Genomic DNA, 13,704 nt, shown 5'->3' on the forward strand with positions numbered 1-13,704 from the left:
AGGCACCACCACCACTTCCCTCTCCACAGCACTTTTTCTGGAGGTTCCTTTAAGCCACATGCCTGTTCCCAGCTGGGCAAGGTTTTACGAGCCCCAGGTGCCAGGGGCTAGAGCGTCTCCTCCAGTTTGCTCATAAGGACTGATGGGGCGTAGGAGCAAACATGCTGTTGGCTCTTCTTCTTGTTTTTATGAGGCAAATCTGCTTTCTCTGAATGCTACAAGCAGCCAGAGGTTCTTCTTTCGGAGGGCTGAGCAGTCTAGCAACTAGTTTTTCTGATTTTGAGGGTTCAACACTGTAAAAGTTGAGATTAATTTTTAAGTCTTAATTTTGTTTGCTTAACCAAGGCTTGGATTCTTTCTTGACTTCTAGGTTGCTCCTGCACCTTGTTTTAAATTTTAATTTCCTTTTGTGAGAGCTGCGTGTTTGCATTTTATTTTCAAAATGAGAACTGGGATTTCTTGAACAACACCTTGACTATAGAAGCAGGAGTTTCATTAAAATGTCAGATCTGAGCCTCGTGATATAAAATGCTGCAAGTTATCAACACTGCAAGTTATGGATGCTGCGTGATGCCCAAGAGAGATGAGCACTCTGTGGAGCTACTCTTTTGTGGTGACAGGTTCATCTGTGCTGGCTCTGCTCCCCCGGGATCTGTGAGATGGAGGTTGTTCTGTTCAGGTAAGTGTCAAGCCTTTGCATTTATTTATTTTTTTATTTTAAATCTTAGGAGTCTGGTTTGTTACCATCACAAGAATAGTGAGTGGACTGACCTTCCCTTCTAATGCCTGTTTGGTAGGCACCTGTCTCAGAGCAGAGCATCTCTGAGCTGGCTGCAAGGTTTCTGGGGCTGTGGCTTTGTGATTAGTGACTCTTGGGGCTCTTCTGCTAGTGAGATAATTGCAACACAAAATATGGAGGAGAACAATGAGCACCTCCCATGGGGTGATACTAAGCCAGAGGGGGACAGCATAGGGACCAGGTGTGGGGCAACTGTCTCTTTCCTTGCCCGAGGCAGGGCTGAACTCAGCAGTTGTGGTAGCTGCTCGAGCAATGTGTTGCTGGTACCGCAGGGACCCCCGTGGCGAGCGTGTGCTTGGTACATCTTGGTTAGATGAGGTTTAACGGAGGCTGCTTAGGATGTGTCTTGGTGCTGCGGAGCCCCTGCGCCCCACCTCTGGGGTTGGTGGGGTGCGTTTCTCACGGGGTAGGTTTGGGATAAGTGGTTGCTGCAGGGTGAGGAAGAGCTCTCCCACTGCGTTGGTGTTTATGGCTCCGAGCTTCAGGCTGGTGCTTTGACCAAAGAACAGTGCTGTCACCAAAACCACCCTGAGGCTCCCTTCTGACTTGTGGCCAGGTGGAGCGATAGCCTTGCAAATAGTTTTTAGTGTGTTACTTTCAGAGGCTCTGCTTCGCATCCTTTATTCTTCCCTCTGAACGCGAGGAAGTGATGTGCCAGGAAAGGGGCACCACGTCATCTGTGGGCAGCTTGTGGCTGCCAGTGCATCACGCCAGCTCCCCTACACCCAAGGAGGATGACAATCTGAAATGCAATTAGTAAATGAACCGTGACTAAGAGGGATTGAATCGGCGGGGGGTTGGGAGGTGTGTGATTTGGGGGTGGGTGGGAGGCAGCCTGTCCCGGGGCAGGCGGTGCCGGAGGGGGTGGTAGCCGTGGGGTAGGTTGGAAGGAGGAGGATCAGGTTGTGCCCGTGAGGTCTTCCATTTTTCTTACTGGAGAGGCAACAAAGAGATGTGAGCTTGTGTGCTGGCCAGGCCAAAGTCCAACCCCCAAACCCCTATTCCAGCTACATGAAACCACCCTGTATTTTTAGACAGATATTTATTTTCTCTCATGGGCTTTCGGGTTGGAAGAGTGCTGTAAGCAGTGTATGTCTCATTCATCCCTGATGAAGTGATGGTTTTGGCTCTTTGGTTGATAACCAGTCCAAATAACACTGCTTGGCTTTGATGGCACTGTTGTAGCATTACGTACTCAAGTGGTGACTTGTCCTGTTCTAGGACAGCTAGATGAGCTCTTCAGAGCCAGTAAAAGGTCTTTAAAACTACTTACCCTCCATGTTACTGGTGCTGGGGCAGACATAAGTGGCTGAAAGGGCACGTGTCTGACATTGGGTTTTCCTTGCAGACGGGTTACAGCAGATTTTCACCACTTCTGACAGGCTCTGCCCATGGGTCAATGCTCAGGGCAGTGCAAAGACAGAGGTTTCCCCACTTTTGGCTCTCTGCTGCTGTGGTACAACCCTGTCCCGTGTGGGGATGATGCAAACTTGTGGAAGTTGAGCAGGAGCCGTGGAGAGCTCCTCACACTGAGCTGAGCTGCAGCCGCTTGTAAGGGAAAGCTTGGCAGTAGCTCATTAGTTATATTTGCATATGCAACATCAAAATGCTTCTGCAGCCTTCTCCTCCAAAAGGTGCTGGGCTTCCTGGGGACCAGAAGCTCAGTTTGCTGCGGCTCTCTGCAAAACCCCTGCAGCCCCAGCCTTGGGGCTGTTTCCCTGCTGCCACAGCTGCTGGTGGAGCTGGGGGGGAGCCACAGGCAGCAGCAAATCTCTGCTCCTTGTCCAGGAGCTGTTGGTACCTCTGTGCCCAAGCGACTGTAGCAAAGTGCTCTGGCTAATGAAGAAGGCATGGTTTTATTATGTGGGTGTGTTTTTTTTTTTTTTTTTTTTTTTTTTTTTTTTGTTCTCTACCTGGCCCTGAGCCCTCCCTGTAACTGATTTAAATAAATCTGATAATAACATTCATATTTTGAAGATCCTAAACATCTGTTTAGGCACTGAATTATTTCCTGCTGTTGCTGCTATGCAAAAAAAAAAAAAAAAAAAGTCCCATATATGTAAAATCTTTCTTAATTAGAGGAAGGTTTGGATCTGCAGCCTTTTGCAGAATAAGCCTTGGTTCCTCCAAACAACTTTGCTTTGAGGGAGGGAGAGTGGAGAAAGGGGGAGGACACAGCTGATTGGGATGTCTCTGCAGCTGCTGTTTCCCAATAAAATGGGGTTACTAACTCATTTTTAATAATATTCCATCTACTGCTAACCTGATCAGCACACTTGATCCCAGTGATGGTTTGTCCATCATCGAGCAGTCCAGGTAACTGTGCTATGCTGCTATGGCTGGTTTTATTTTATCTTCAACTGAGCTGGAGCTATTTTTTCTGCCTCCCACATTCTCTCGAGATAGATGGCACTGGCAGCTTCTGCAAACATTGCTCGGTTCCCACCAGGGAAGCTCTCCTTCCCTCCATTCCTGTTTTAATATCCTGCAGCTGTTTCTTTGCAGAACTTTTTCATTGCCTGTATGCAGCAGTGGTGGGTGCAGTGTGCCCTTACCCCTGTGCTGGCCCCGAGGGAGGTGCATGGCTGCTGAATTTCTAGCCCATCCACTTGCTACACCTGCGGCCAAACCCTCTTGATTTCCCAGCTCTGTGAGCTGGGTAAAATGATGCAAAATCCTGCTCTGGTTCCTTTGGGCACAAAGCTTCTGGCCCCTGGGAAATGGTGTCTGTCCTTCTGTTCCTGGGATGGGAACTCCTCTCCCTCCTCCTGCGTGCTTCCACGGGACGGTGCTCGGTGCACCAGCCTCAAACCCATCCCCTTGCCTCAGTGCTTTCCAGTTTTGGTGTCAATCGTGAAAGAGTGGTGCAGAAAATGACACTGATCCTGAAACACTGTAAAATATGCTCATCGTTATCTCAGTGTCCTGTTTGCTGAGTGCATGGAGGAGGCGAGTATTCATAGGTAGCACCACGTGGCACCAATTTAAGATATAGAGACAACGTTCACCACTGGTTTTGCCTGTCTATAGATGGATGAATCGAAGGGGACCCAGGGAGTTGGGTCCTGTGAGTGGAAATGAATGATTGCAGCAAAACCAAGCTTCCCTGCCTTAGCTTGCCACAGCATAGCGTTGTGTTGGTATAGTCCATTTAAAACATGATGCTGAATTCTGATTCAGTGATGATGACTCTGTTGTGTGAGAAATGGGCTGGGACCTAGAAATCCTTGGTTGCCAGAGTTGCCTTTTTTCCTAGGGAAAAACTGTGTCTGAGCATTTGTGAGAAATAAAGCCTTGGCCACAGATGAAACCGGGCTGTCACCTGCCAAACAACAAGCTGCTGCTTTGGGGCTTAGGCAAGCAGCAAGAAAAGCATGACAGAAAAAAAAATCTCCATGGCTGTCAGGCTGGCGAGCTGATAACATTGCATGCAGCATGACTCAAAATGGGGGTATCACTCTAAAGCCTTTCAGTGAGCACTTAATTTTTTTTTTTTTTTAATTTTTTGTCAGGACATCATTGCTTTGAAGAAACCTGGTTTAGAGATGCAGTGGGTTGAGGCTTCAAAGGTCCCTGTCTGACCTGTGTTGGTGGCAGCAAAATCACCTGATGTACGGTTGCAGAGAGAGGTCTGAGCATGCTAGGGTGCAGAGAGGTGGGTGACCTGCTGCACCCGTGGCCTTCCAGGGTCAAGCCAGGGGTCCGCAGGACATTAAATCAAGTCTTAGTGGTGGGAGCCACTGTGGTGGTGCTGGCAGAGCCCCTGCCCAGCCAGGTGTGCTGAGCACGATGCCTTGTAGGGTGGGATAAACCGCAAAAAATATCAATCTCCATCACCAGGAATTTTCTCTGGGTGTGGGGAAATGGCTGTTGGTTGTCATCCTTGCCTGCATTCATCGGTGAAGGTTTCTCTGAGTAGGTCTCAGCGGGTGCTGGAGCCAGTGCGGCTCGTGGTCCCTGTCCCTGATGCCTCCTGTGGTGTGTGGAGCATCTCAGCAGTTGAGAGATTTCTGTCGCTTAGATGTGCAGATGTCATTCCTCCTTCAGCACCTTGAAAGAAACTGAAAATCCCTCCCCAAAACTCTGGTTTGTTAGCTGGAGTGAGGAAATCCTTCTGCCTCTGCCATGAGCAGTGCTGTGCAACAGAAGACAGTGAGGATTCTGAAGAAGGTGGATGACACCCAAGACCTCTGTAGCTCAGTTTCGAGCCAGGTGACAAACCTATGGCTGTGAAAGATCAAAATGTGTGACAGATGGCATTATCTTAGTGCAGGGTTGACTATAGGAGCGGAGGATGAAAGAGGGCCCAACGAGATGATTTTGACTACTTGTTTGGAGTAAGTGAGGCTATCGGTGGGGGGAAGGAAATGCTGTCAATGGTGATGTGCAATGCTTGTTCTCCTTTCTCTCCTTGGAAAGCTTCATATAAGCTACCTGAAAATGAAAGCTTGGATATTTCAAGTTTTCTTTTGGAAGGAATTTATTCTCCTTCTGGAGTGAAAAGGTGATTTTTCTGCTTTGGAGAGCCCAAGGCCCCAGTATTATGTCAGTGAATGCAAAATCAGCGTATTCTTTGAATGCCCATGAGATTTGGACCACTTTTCTGGCTGTATGAGCAAACTTGTTCAGTGGCATCTACTATTTTCAGTTCACTGTGAGTAAAGAAAGCACTTTGTCTCATACCACAGCCGAGCATAACATGAAAGAAATGGCTGAATGGCACTTTTAACCCTAAGAGAAGTGTGAATATTGGCATCCCTTTCACAGCTCATGCTTAACCACACGTGCTTTGCAAAATTGCCCTTTTAAATTCTGTTTTTTATTTTGTTGAGATTCCTGTTCATCAGTAAAGCTGAGCAGATGCTCAGTCTTTCCATGTTCTGTCTGGCCACACAAACTAAAAACTGATGACCACAAGAGTTGCCTGTTTAAAAACAAGCCCTTGGTGAGAAGAAGAATAAAATAATTACTCTTAGATACCTCCTTGTTTTTTACCAAAACCGTTTGGATGCAGCATTTGAGCTAGTGGCAATAGAAGATGTGAAAAACTTGCAATACGGGGGGATTCTGGTGATACATGAATGCAAGTGGCGTGGTCTGTGAGATGTCACCTAGGAGACTCCCATTACACACCACTGAGCTTATTTACTTTTTTTAATTTCCCCCTCAAAGTTGGCCTGAGCCCCAGAGGAAGCTTGGGGTGGATATATTCTTTCAAGAAATGTCAGAGGAGGAGGGAGGGGAAAAAAAATCAGTGCCGAATTCTCAGGCAAGTACTTATTGCTGTTCCTAACAATAGAAAAATAAGAATGATACCAAACACTACTGAATACCCCAATGAGTTTGCGGAGTTTAACCTCCAGTTGCGTGTAACTGGTAAATAGGCTCAAAACTCAGAGAGCCAAATAATAATTTTGGTCAATATGAGGGCCAAAGGTTGGCATTTTTACAGACTTCACAACTGTTGCTCTCTAACACAGGACCCCGCTGTGAATTGGAGTCAGAAGAGAGTTGCCACTGGCCTGCAGAAATTGTTGTCCAGCTGATCCTGTCCTCATATCCTGAAGCATCTCAGCTTGCAAAAGGCATTGATCAATGGGTGAACCTAATGTTTTATCATTAGAAATGATTAAACCATGAAAGATTAATTAGGTTAATGGGCAGTTGCGTGCTCCAGAGATGACAAAGTGCTTTGTAATGCTCAGTATTATTGCAGGTCTCGGGGGTCTGATTTAGAGAGCATTCAAATCCTGGAATTGTTACTCATCTGGTCTAAGTCTGCCTCTGCTCTTCACGTTTGCAAAGCCTGTCTGGAGTTCTCTGTGGCTGCTTCTTAATATTTCTCATTGCTCTTATATTCTTCATACAAATAAATAAATATTCTCTACCTTTTTTCCACGTGTGCAGACATGTATTCACATGCGTGTTTCCAGCCCCCTTCTGTTTTCTAGCAGAGGTGAGTGATATCTGAAGCCACATCTCCCCTTTCCAAATCATGTTTTAATGTGAGATGAGTATCTAAGAGGAGGGAAATCCTATTCCTCATTATGCACCCATTCACTAAGATACCAGAGTCTGCAGGGCAGACTGGCTAGGCTGAAATCAGGGCACTGTGTCATTTCTGCAGCATCCTTCTGGATTAGCAGGCTGACAGCACCTTCCCCCAGCACTTTCTGTCCCGTATTTTCTGTGGAACCTATGAAGAAGGATGGCAGGCAATAGCTTCTGTCTCATGAAAAAAACCCCTCCTCTTGTCTGACTTTTCTCTAGTTCAACACCTGGGTACCTCTGCGGACAGAGGAGGCAGAAGAGGCAACTGCAGCTCGGTTGCACCAGCAATTCTCACAGCAAAGAGGCAAGACAAGACCTTATCTGTGAGATCTAGCTGAGAGAAATGTCCTTTCAAGACAAGGAAATAAATCTGATGAGCAGCTTCCTATATGGAGGCTTCCCAGGAGAATGAGCAGCCCTGACCATCACAGTAGTGTGCCTGGGAACAGCCAAACCATCTTTAAACCATGCACAGCTATTTCTACAAATAACTCATTGACTTCTCTGTATTTGAAAGCAAAATGCAATGATTTTTGAAGTAATTCTGACTTTTCCTTTTATTTGAGTCTTGCTTGTATCTCCTGGAAGTACTTCTCTAGGTCTCTAGTCTCTTTTAGAAAGAACGGACATCAAAAAATGAGCTAGGTCCCTATCTACAAAGCAGCACAGCACAATATTTAAACTCTTAATTCCTATGAGGAATCAGATTCTTAAATACTTCTGTTGGTTTGCACCTGAAAAATGGAATCCTTTTTCCAATCTGTCTCACGTCTGACCTAAGGGTACCCCTTTGCTCAGTTCCTCCAAGGTGGACATTCCCAGACTTGAGGTCAAATGCTCTGTGCTCTGTCAAGCCATAGAGGAGAAATAAGTTACTGAGTTTCCTGTCCTGAACATATCATATGACAAGATTTGTAGCATTTAGTGGAAAAATTCAAGGTGAAAACCTTTAATCCCAAATATCCTATCTGCAGTTGAATTGTTACTAGCTATATGTATGGATTTGTTTTTCCTGGAGAACATGAGATTATTTTTTGTAAAAAATTTTTATGAAGAGCATCACATATGTGAACACCACACCAAAGCTGACTGGTAGGGGTTTGTGTCAACAACGGGAACAAACTGTAAGTGTAGAAGAGCAGGGCATACCAGAGAAGTCCTGACATGGAGTCAAGGGAAGTCCTGTAGATCTGGAAGACATGATTCTGAAAATGCACCAGCAATTTCTAACTGGTTATAATCAGAAGCTAGGACAAAGCACTTTTGGTGTCTCAGTTGTTCTGGGTGTTGTTACTAAATTAGGAGTCATATCTAGGGATTGAAATAAGGGTGCAAACTGCTGTCAACAGACTATGAAAAGAGGAGCAGAGCGGGAGCCCAGAGAAAGTGATGAGATACGCAGCAGGGTTGAAACGAGAAGATGAAAGTTTGGAGGTAGACTAGAGGAAAGCTGTCAGAAAGGAAAAAATGCAGCTGACAAAACCTCTTCCTGTGCTGGTCTAATAGGAGTCCTCTACTCCTAATAGCAGCTGCCATGCAGCTGGACAAGAGCACTCACTTTTTTTTAAATAATACTTAATTCCTCAAATACAGGGACATCAAAAAAAAAACCACCAAAACCCTTTATTGAAATGACAGGTAAACTCATACTACTTTTATTAACTGAAGGAGCCTTTAAAGGGACTGACAAGCACTCACACCACAGAGCAAGCTCACCATGCTGCTGCTAGTGGCCACAGGGCTGGTGTCCTGTATATAGTAGTTTATCAATGCCACGTCTGATTTTCATCCTGTTTACCTCTCAGTTCCTTCGTGATCAAAATCAGTGCAGCCATTGAGGGTTACAAGTCCAAAGTGCTGCTATGCTTCTAAACAGGGTGGGTTTAGATAGTCAGTGTTGGATAGATAGAGATTATCATGAGTGGGTGACCAACATACAGTAATTGCTTCCTACTAAAACTACAGTAGTTCATGCAGCACCTCTATTTTAATGTCAAACGGGAGAAACATTGCTGAGCTTATTGAGCAGGATACAGGTAGCGTGGCTGCCCTCTCCCCCTTACAGGGACTGGTCCCAGTGGGTGCCCCCGAGGCCTGGGGTGCCCAGGGTAAGGCGCCCAGAGGCGCGGTGTCGGTGGCTGCGTCACCAGCACGTGCGGCGGCAGGGTGAACGCCGGTCCTCTCCCGCCAGTCATGGGGCTGCCCCCCGGGGCTGTTGCTTTGCCTTGTTTCCTGACAGGGCTGGTTCTATCGGGAGAGTCTGTTTTCTTGTCTAGAGCAAAGATTATGAATGTTATTTTTCGCGATAGCAAACACTGCCTTTCTTCCTCTCCCCAGTGGATGCTTTCTTCTACACGCAGTAACCCAAGTGTCTGGGGGTTTGTGTTTGAGCATCTGAGCGAAGAAACCATAATTAAGACTGTTAGCCCCTGGCTAACAGCCAGGATGTGTCTCTGCTGCCTGAGCTCTCTTTACAGGTTCTTACTAATGTGTTCATAAGACGTGATAGTCCTACCAGCCATGCTGGTGCACTTCTAGCCATGTGGTGGTCATGGATAATTGATGATTTTAGTCTTTATTCTCAATGCATCCACAATGCTGCCGGCACTATTTCCATTTAAATGAATGCCCTGGGTCTGCTCTGAGGGGAATCTGCGTTGCGTTGGTCTGAACTTTACCGCTCGTCTCGGCCTCTCCAAGAAACAATCCATCTCAGTGCAAGAGGGTTATGGTGGCACTAGGCTGTTTATCTCGTCTGCAGCAAGATAAAATCACAACCTTTCACATGTGTTGCACTGTTTCTCACAAATGAGAGCAGGAGGCTCTGGCAGTCAGGAGATGGCTGGTTCAGACCAAGCCTGGAAGATCTTTCTTCCCTGAGAGTGATCAGACCCTGGTGCTAATGCTTCCTCCTGCATCTTTCTGCCCCTCAGCAGAGATTACAGCGTGCATTTATTTGCCCTAAGACCAACACGGCCCTGTAAAAAGCTTCTGTCTCATTCATAATGAATTTTTCAATTAAAACCTCTGTTTGGAAAAAAGTCTGTAGCTGGCTCAATTTATGAGCCCAGAAACAACACTGGAGTTTCAGCATTACTCCCAGAATAAATTGCTGGTTTTACGACTGACATGGTTAATAGCTGGGACAGGAATCATAACTTTGGATTGCAGTTCCCACACTGTGATAAGCCTGTGTGAGACATAATACGGCCTAAAAACTTGCCCTTACTGGGGTGCCTGCTGACAGGTGGACTTCTGTAAGAGGAGAGAATTTATGCTAGTTATACTCATCCCATCCCTTGCAAATGTGCGTGACTCAATCCTTCCCAGTCGGTTTGGTGGCAAAAGGAGCCTTTTCATGAGGGTTGAGGGGAGGTTTAGTTTTTACCTTCTGCTTGTTTGGGGTGACTTTCACTCTTCGTACTTGGTGTAAATAAATCCTCCAGATCTTGCAGCGCAGGGTTAGTGCTGGTTTTGTTGTTTCTCTTGTTTTTCTCTTCTTCGCGTTGCTGCATCAAAAAAACCCATCAGGTTTAGTTTGAAACTATAGATGTAATCTGTGAAATGGTGTCCTGGTGTCATGATTGGCCTGGCTAAGTGTTTGTTGGTATGAATGCAATCTCTTTGCCCAGTTCAAGGTGTTGAATCTTGGTCCAGTGACCAAGGATTTTAGGGAAAGAAAGTACATCCCAGGTAGGACCGAGAGACTGGGAAGCACAGGCCCTGGTAGCAGGACATCTTTGCTGTTTTTCATTGAGAACTATTACCTGAGCAGAGCTGTGCTTTTGCAGGTTGTGCATGTTGCAACCTCTCCTAGTTCTGGCTATCATGAGGTTCAAATCCTTCCTGCTAATTCAAGTCATTGCATCTGTCTCTAACTTGCTTTTCCCACCCGCATCGCAGAGGCAGACACCAGCCTCCTTTGTAGAGTGCTTTGAGAATTACTGGGAAAAATGTTATTGCCATGTTGTTGTTTATGGCTCTTTGCTCTTCAGCTTGTACAAAATCCGGCTGTGGTTTTGATAGAATTGTCATTGTCCCTGGGAAATCTCGGGCTCCAAAGCATTACTTGAACTTTGAGGTAACTTATTTTTGTAGGTGGAAAGCACAGTTTACGGGAAAAATCACTGTAGTTTTGATGTATGAAATAGCAGCCTATTATGGGATGTGACCACTCTTTGCAGTTAGCCATTAGTGCCATCAGAGAGAACTGAACAAGCATAAAATGCATCTTGTCCTTGTGTCACTAACATGCTCAGGAGTGAAGAGCAATTTAAAGGCATATGTTACCATGTACTTCAAGTTTGATCTGCATATCAAAGATGGCTTTGCCAGATCAATACTTACCATCTGCATTTTCTTCTTCAGCTCTGCATTGGCGCGCTGATACGCTTCAGCCACAGCGTTTAGGTAATAGATGGCGAGGCTACAAAAACAAATGTGTTGCTGTAGTGATGGGATCAGGGAAGAAAGAAAGTTTCACAAGGAGGGGACATTTAATTTTTTGCCTACCTTCTAATACCTAGTTTTCCCACTAGCTGCCTTTAGAGGCTCAAGGCTTAGCAAAAATTCAGGCTGATTCATAGAATGGTCAGCTAAAATGGGCTGAGCCAGTCCAGTAGCTCAGTTCTGCTCGAACAGAAGAAAAATTACCATCCTTCCCTCCTGCCTCTACCTTGGCTGGCCATGGGCTCCCTTTGCTTGGTGAAACTAGGCACCAGCTTTGAAAACCAGCTCAGCTGATAAAACACGTGGCTTTCTGTCAAAGGAAAGCCCTGGCCTGGGAGACAAAACAGGCACAAGGTTACACGGGGACCTTAGAGAAAACTAGGAAACCAGGAAAATGGTGGCAGAACAGAGCCCTGAACCCTCTCCTGAAAAACATATTGCTCAAGGCATGGTCCTACTTCCCACTTGGCCGGGACTGGCTGCCTCCTGGGTCCTGGGAAGGGGCTGGCAGGAGCAACAGGGGATGGGAACCAAGGGCTAGCAGAAGCCAGGTCAGAGCAGAGCCACTGGCTTTTGTTTTGGTCCCTTCTTCTGCAAAAAGGGCACACCAAAGCCAGGGGAAAACCAAGCCAAACTGGAGGGAACTGAAAGGCGAGTGGGATGGGAGAGGGTGTGCTGGCAGTCAGCCTTTGGCACACGTGTTTTAAAACCTGCCCAAGCGTCTGGGGCTGTCTTGCCACTGCTGCTACTTGCCAGCCAGTAACACTTTGGTTGTCAGAAATGTCTCCTGCTTTTGTAGAGTGCTTTTATTCTTCTAAATTATAAATATCTGCTCAGTAACTATGAGCCATTCCCAGAAAAAACACCAGCCCTTCAGTTTACCACTACAGTTTTGTTTTTGTTTTGTTGTTTTTTTTTTTTTTAAAAAAAAGTAATGTAGAAAATTCTCTCATAAAAGGGGAAAGAAAAAAAAAAAAAAGGCAGACTGAAAAAAAAAAAAAAAGTTTCCTGACAGTTCATAACCTGCTTGTGTCTGGCCCAGGTTCAGCATCTTCAAACCAGGCTCAAGGATTTTGTCAGCAAGTACCTGACTCTAATCTCAGCAAGGCACTGTGTGCTGGCATATTGGTTTCCAGGTGGGGGATTGGGAAGGTGTACTTAGGATGGCCTTTCTTGAGGCTACTTGCAAGGCTCTGTCTACAGGAAACAGATTTGCTTCCTTTTGCCTAGCATTAACCCAAAATTTAGTCCTGGTGATCCCGGCTCTTTGCCCCGCAAAAACCTCTTGGAAATTGTTATTTTTGTTCTTCTGTAAGGATGTGATAGTTTTATTTCTTCTACATCATCAAACTCATTGCTTGGGAAATGTTACTTTGTAATCAGAGCGTTGGGGCTGCTTTGCCACTTTTGTTGTGACCAGCTAGGATGTAAGTGCCTGGACCACTCGTTTTCATAAAGACAACTAGATTTGCCTGTTCAAAGCTGTTTGACATGCCATGCACTGTTTCTGAGCTGCCTTCTCAAGTTCATTGAGTAACTGAACAAATCCATTTCCATTCATTTTTCAGTCCTTTCCCACCCTCTGCATTAGCAGCCAGCATCGTCTCCACAGCTCCCTCCCTTGCTGACTCCTGTATTTAGCTGGGGACATTGATGGGGAAGGGTGGGAACTCACCATGTCCCTCTCCCAAACACTGTGAGATATGAGCCCTCTCACAGTCTTCATCTGTCCTTGGTTTATTGCAGGTTTATTGCACAAGGGAAGTTGAGTTTGTCCAGGACTGAACTGCCCTTCAGGGTTCTTGGGAGGGACAGAGGAAAGGGACAGTGCCACAGAAAGGGGATTTGGGGGGATGCCTTTGCTGCAGCCTGAATCTGAAGGTAGTCAAGCAGATTGGGGCTGGGTTGTTCAGGCCAAGCCTCAGAAGTGCTGAAGCAGCCCGGGTCATTCTCCAAGGTGCATGACAGTGTTCTGGGCAGGTCCTACAGGTGTGCCAGATTTGCTATTGAATTTCTGATTCACGCTGCTAGTGCTGGCCCCCAGAAAAGGCAGAGCAAAGCCGTGTCCTGGCCTGACTGTGGGCAGCAGCATGAGGAGCTGTAAACTTCTCTGGAAAATCAAGTCAGTGTTAGCAAATGGAGTTTATCCATTTTTAATGGGGTGCTTTAGATCTGCTTGCCTCTAAAATGAGCCTGGGGATGCACTCTTGTGCTTGAGCTGTTTAGCATGGATCCTGCGTGGCCCTGGCACCCTTCTCCTCTGATTTACTGCTCCCTCAGGTCTGGGGAGAGGGTGTGGGTCACTGTCCTTCTCTAGCTTGCACAATAGTTTTCAATCTTTTTCTCTTTCTTCTTGATGCAGTAAGGTGCTTCTAGTTCCTGCTAGGAAGCTCTGCAAGCCATAG

General features: G+C 46.2%; 1 protein-coding gene across 1 annotated transcript in view; it reads right to left on the reverse strand.

The window, feature by feature from the left end:
• Positions 1 to 8,493: 8,493 nt before the first annotated feature.
• Positions 8,494 to 13,704, reverse strand: part of TMC2 (transmembrane channel like 2) — a 33,099-nt gene continuing 27,888 nt past the window's right edge. Inside the window, exons 18-20 of the mRNA XM_042806295.1 lie at positions 11,198 to 11,276; positions 10,239 to 10,359; positions 8,494 to 9,122 (exon numbers count right to left, since the gene is read on the reverse strand). Coding sequence (XP_042662229.1) covers positions 8,869 to 9,122; positions 10,239 to 10,359; positions 11,198 to 11,276 — 454 coding nt within the window. The 3' untranslated portion in view covers positions 8,494 to 8,868. The remainder of the gene's footprint in view (positions 9,123 to 10,238; positions 10,360 to 11,197; positions 11,277 to 13,704) is intronic.

The sequence above is a fragment of the Tyto alba genome, unplaced genomic scaffold (assembly GCF_018691265.1).
Source record: "Tyto alba isolate M040663 unplaced genomic scaffold, T.alba_DEE_v4.0 Super-Scaffold_46, whole genome shotgun sequence".
NCBI lineage: Eukaryota > Metazoa > Chordata > Aves > Strigiformes > Tytonidae > Tyto > Tyto alba.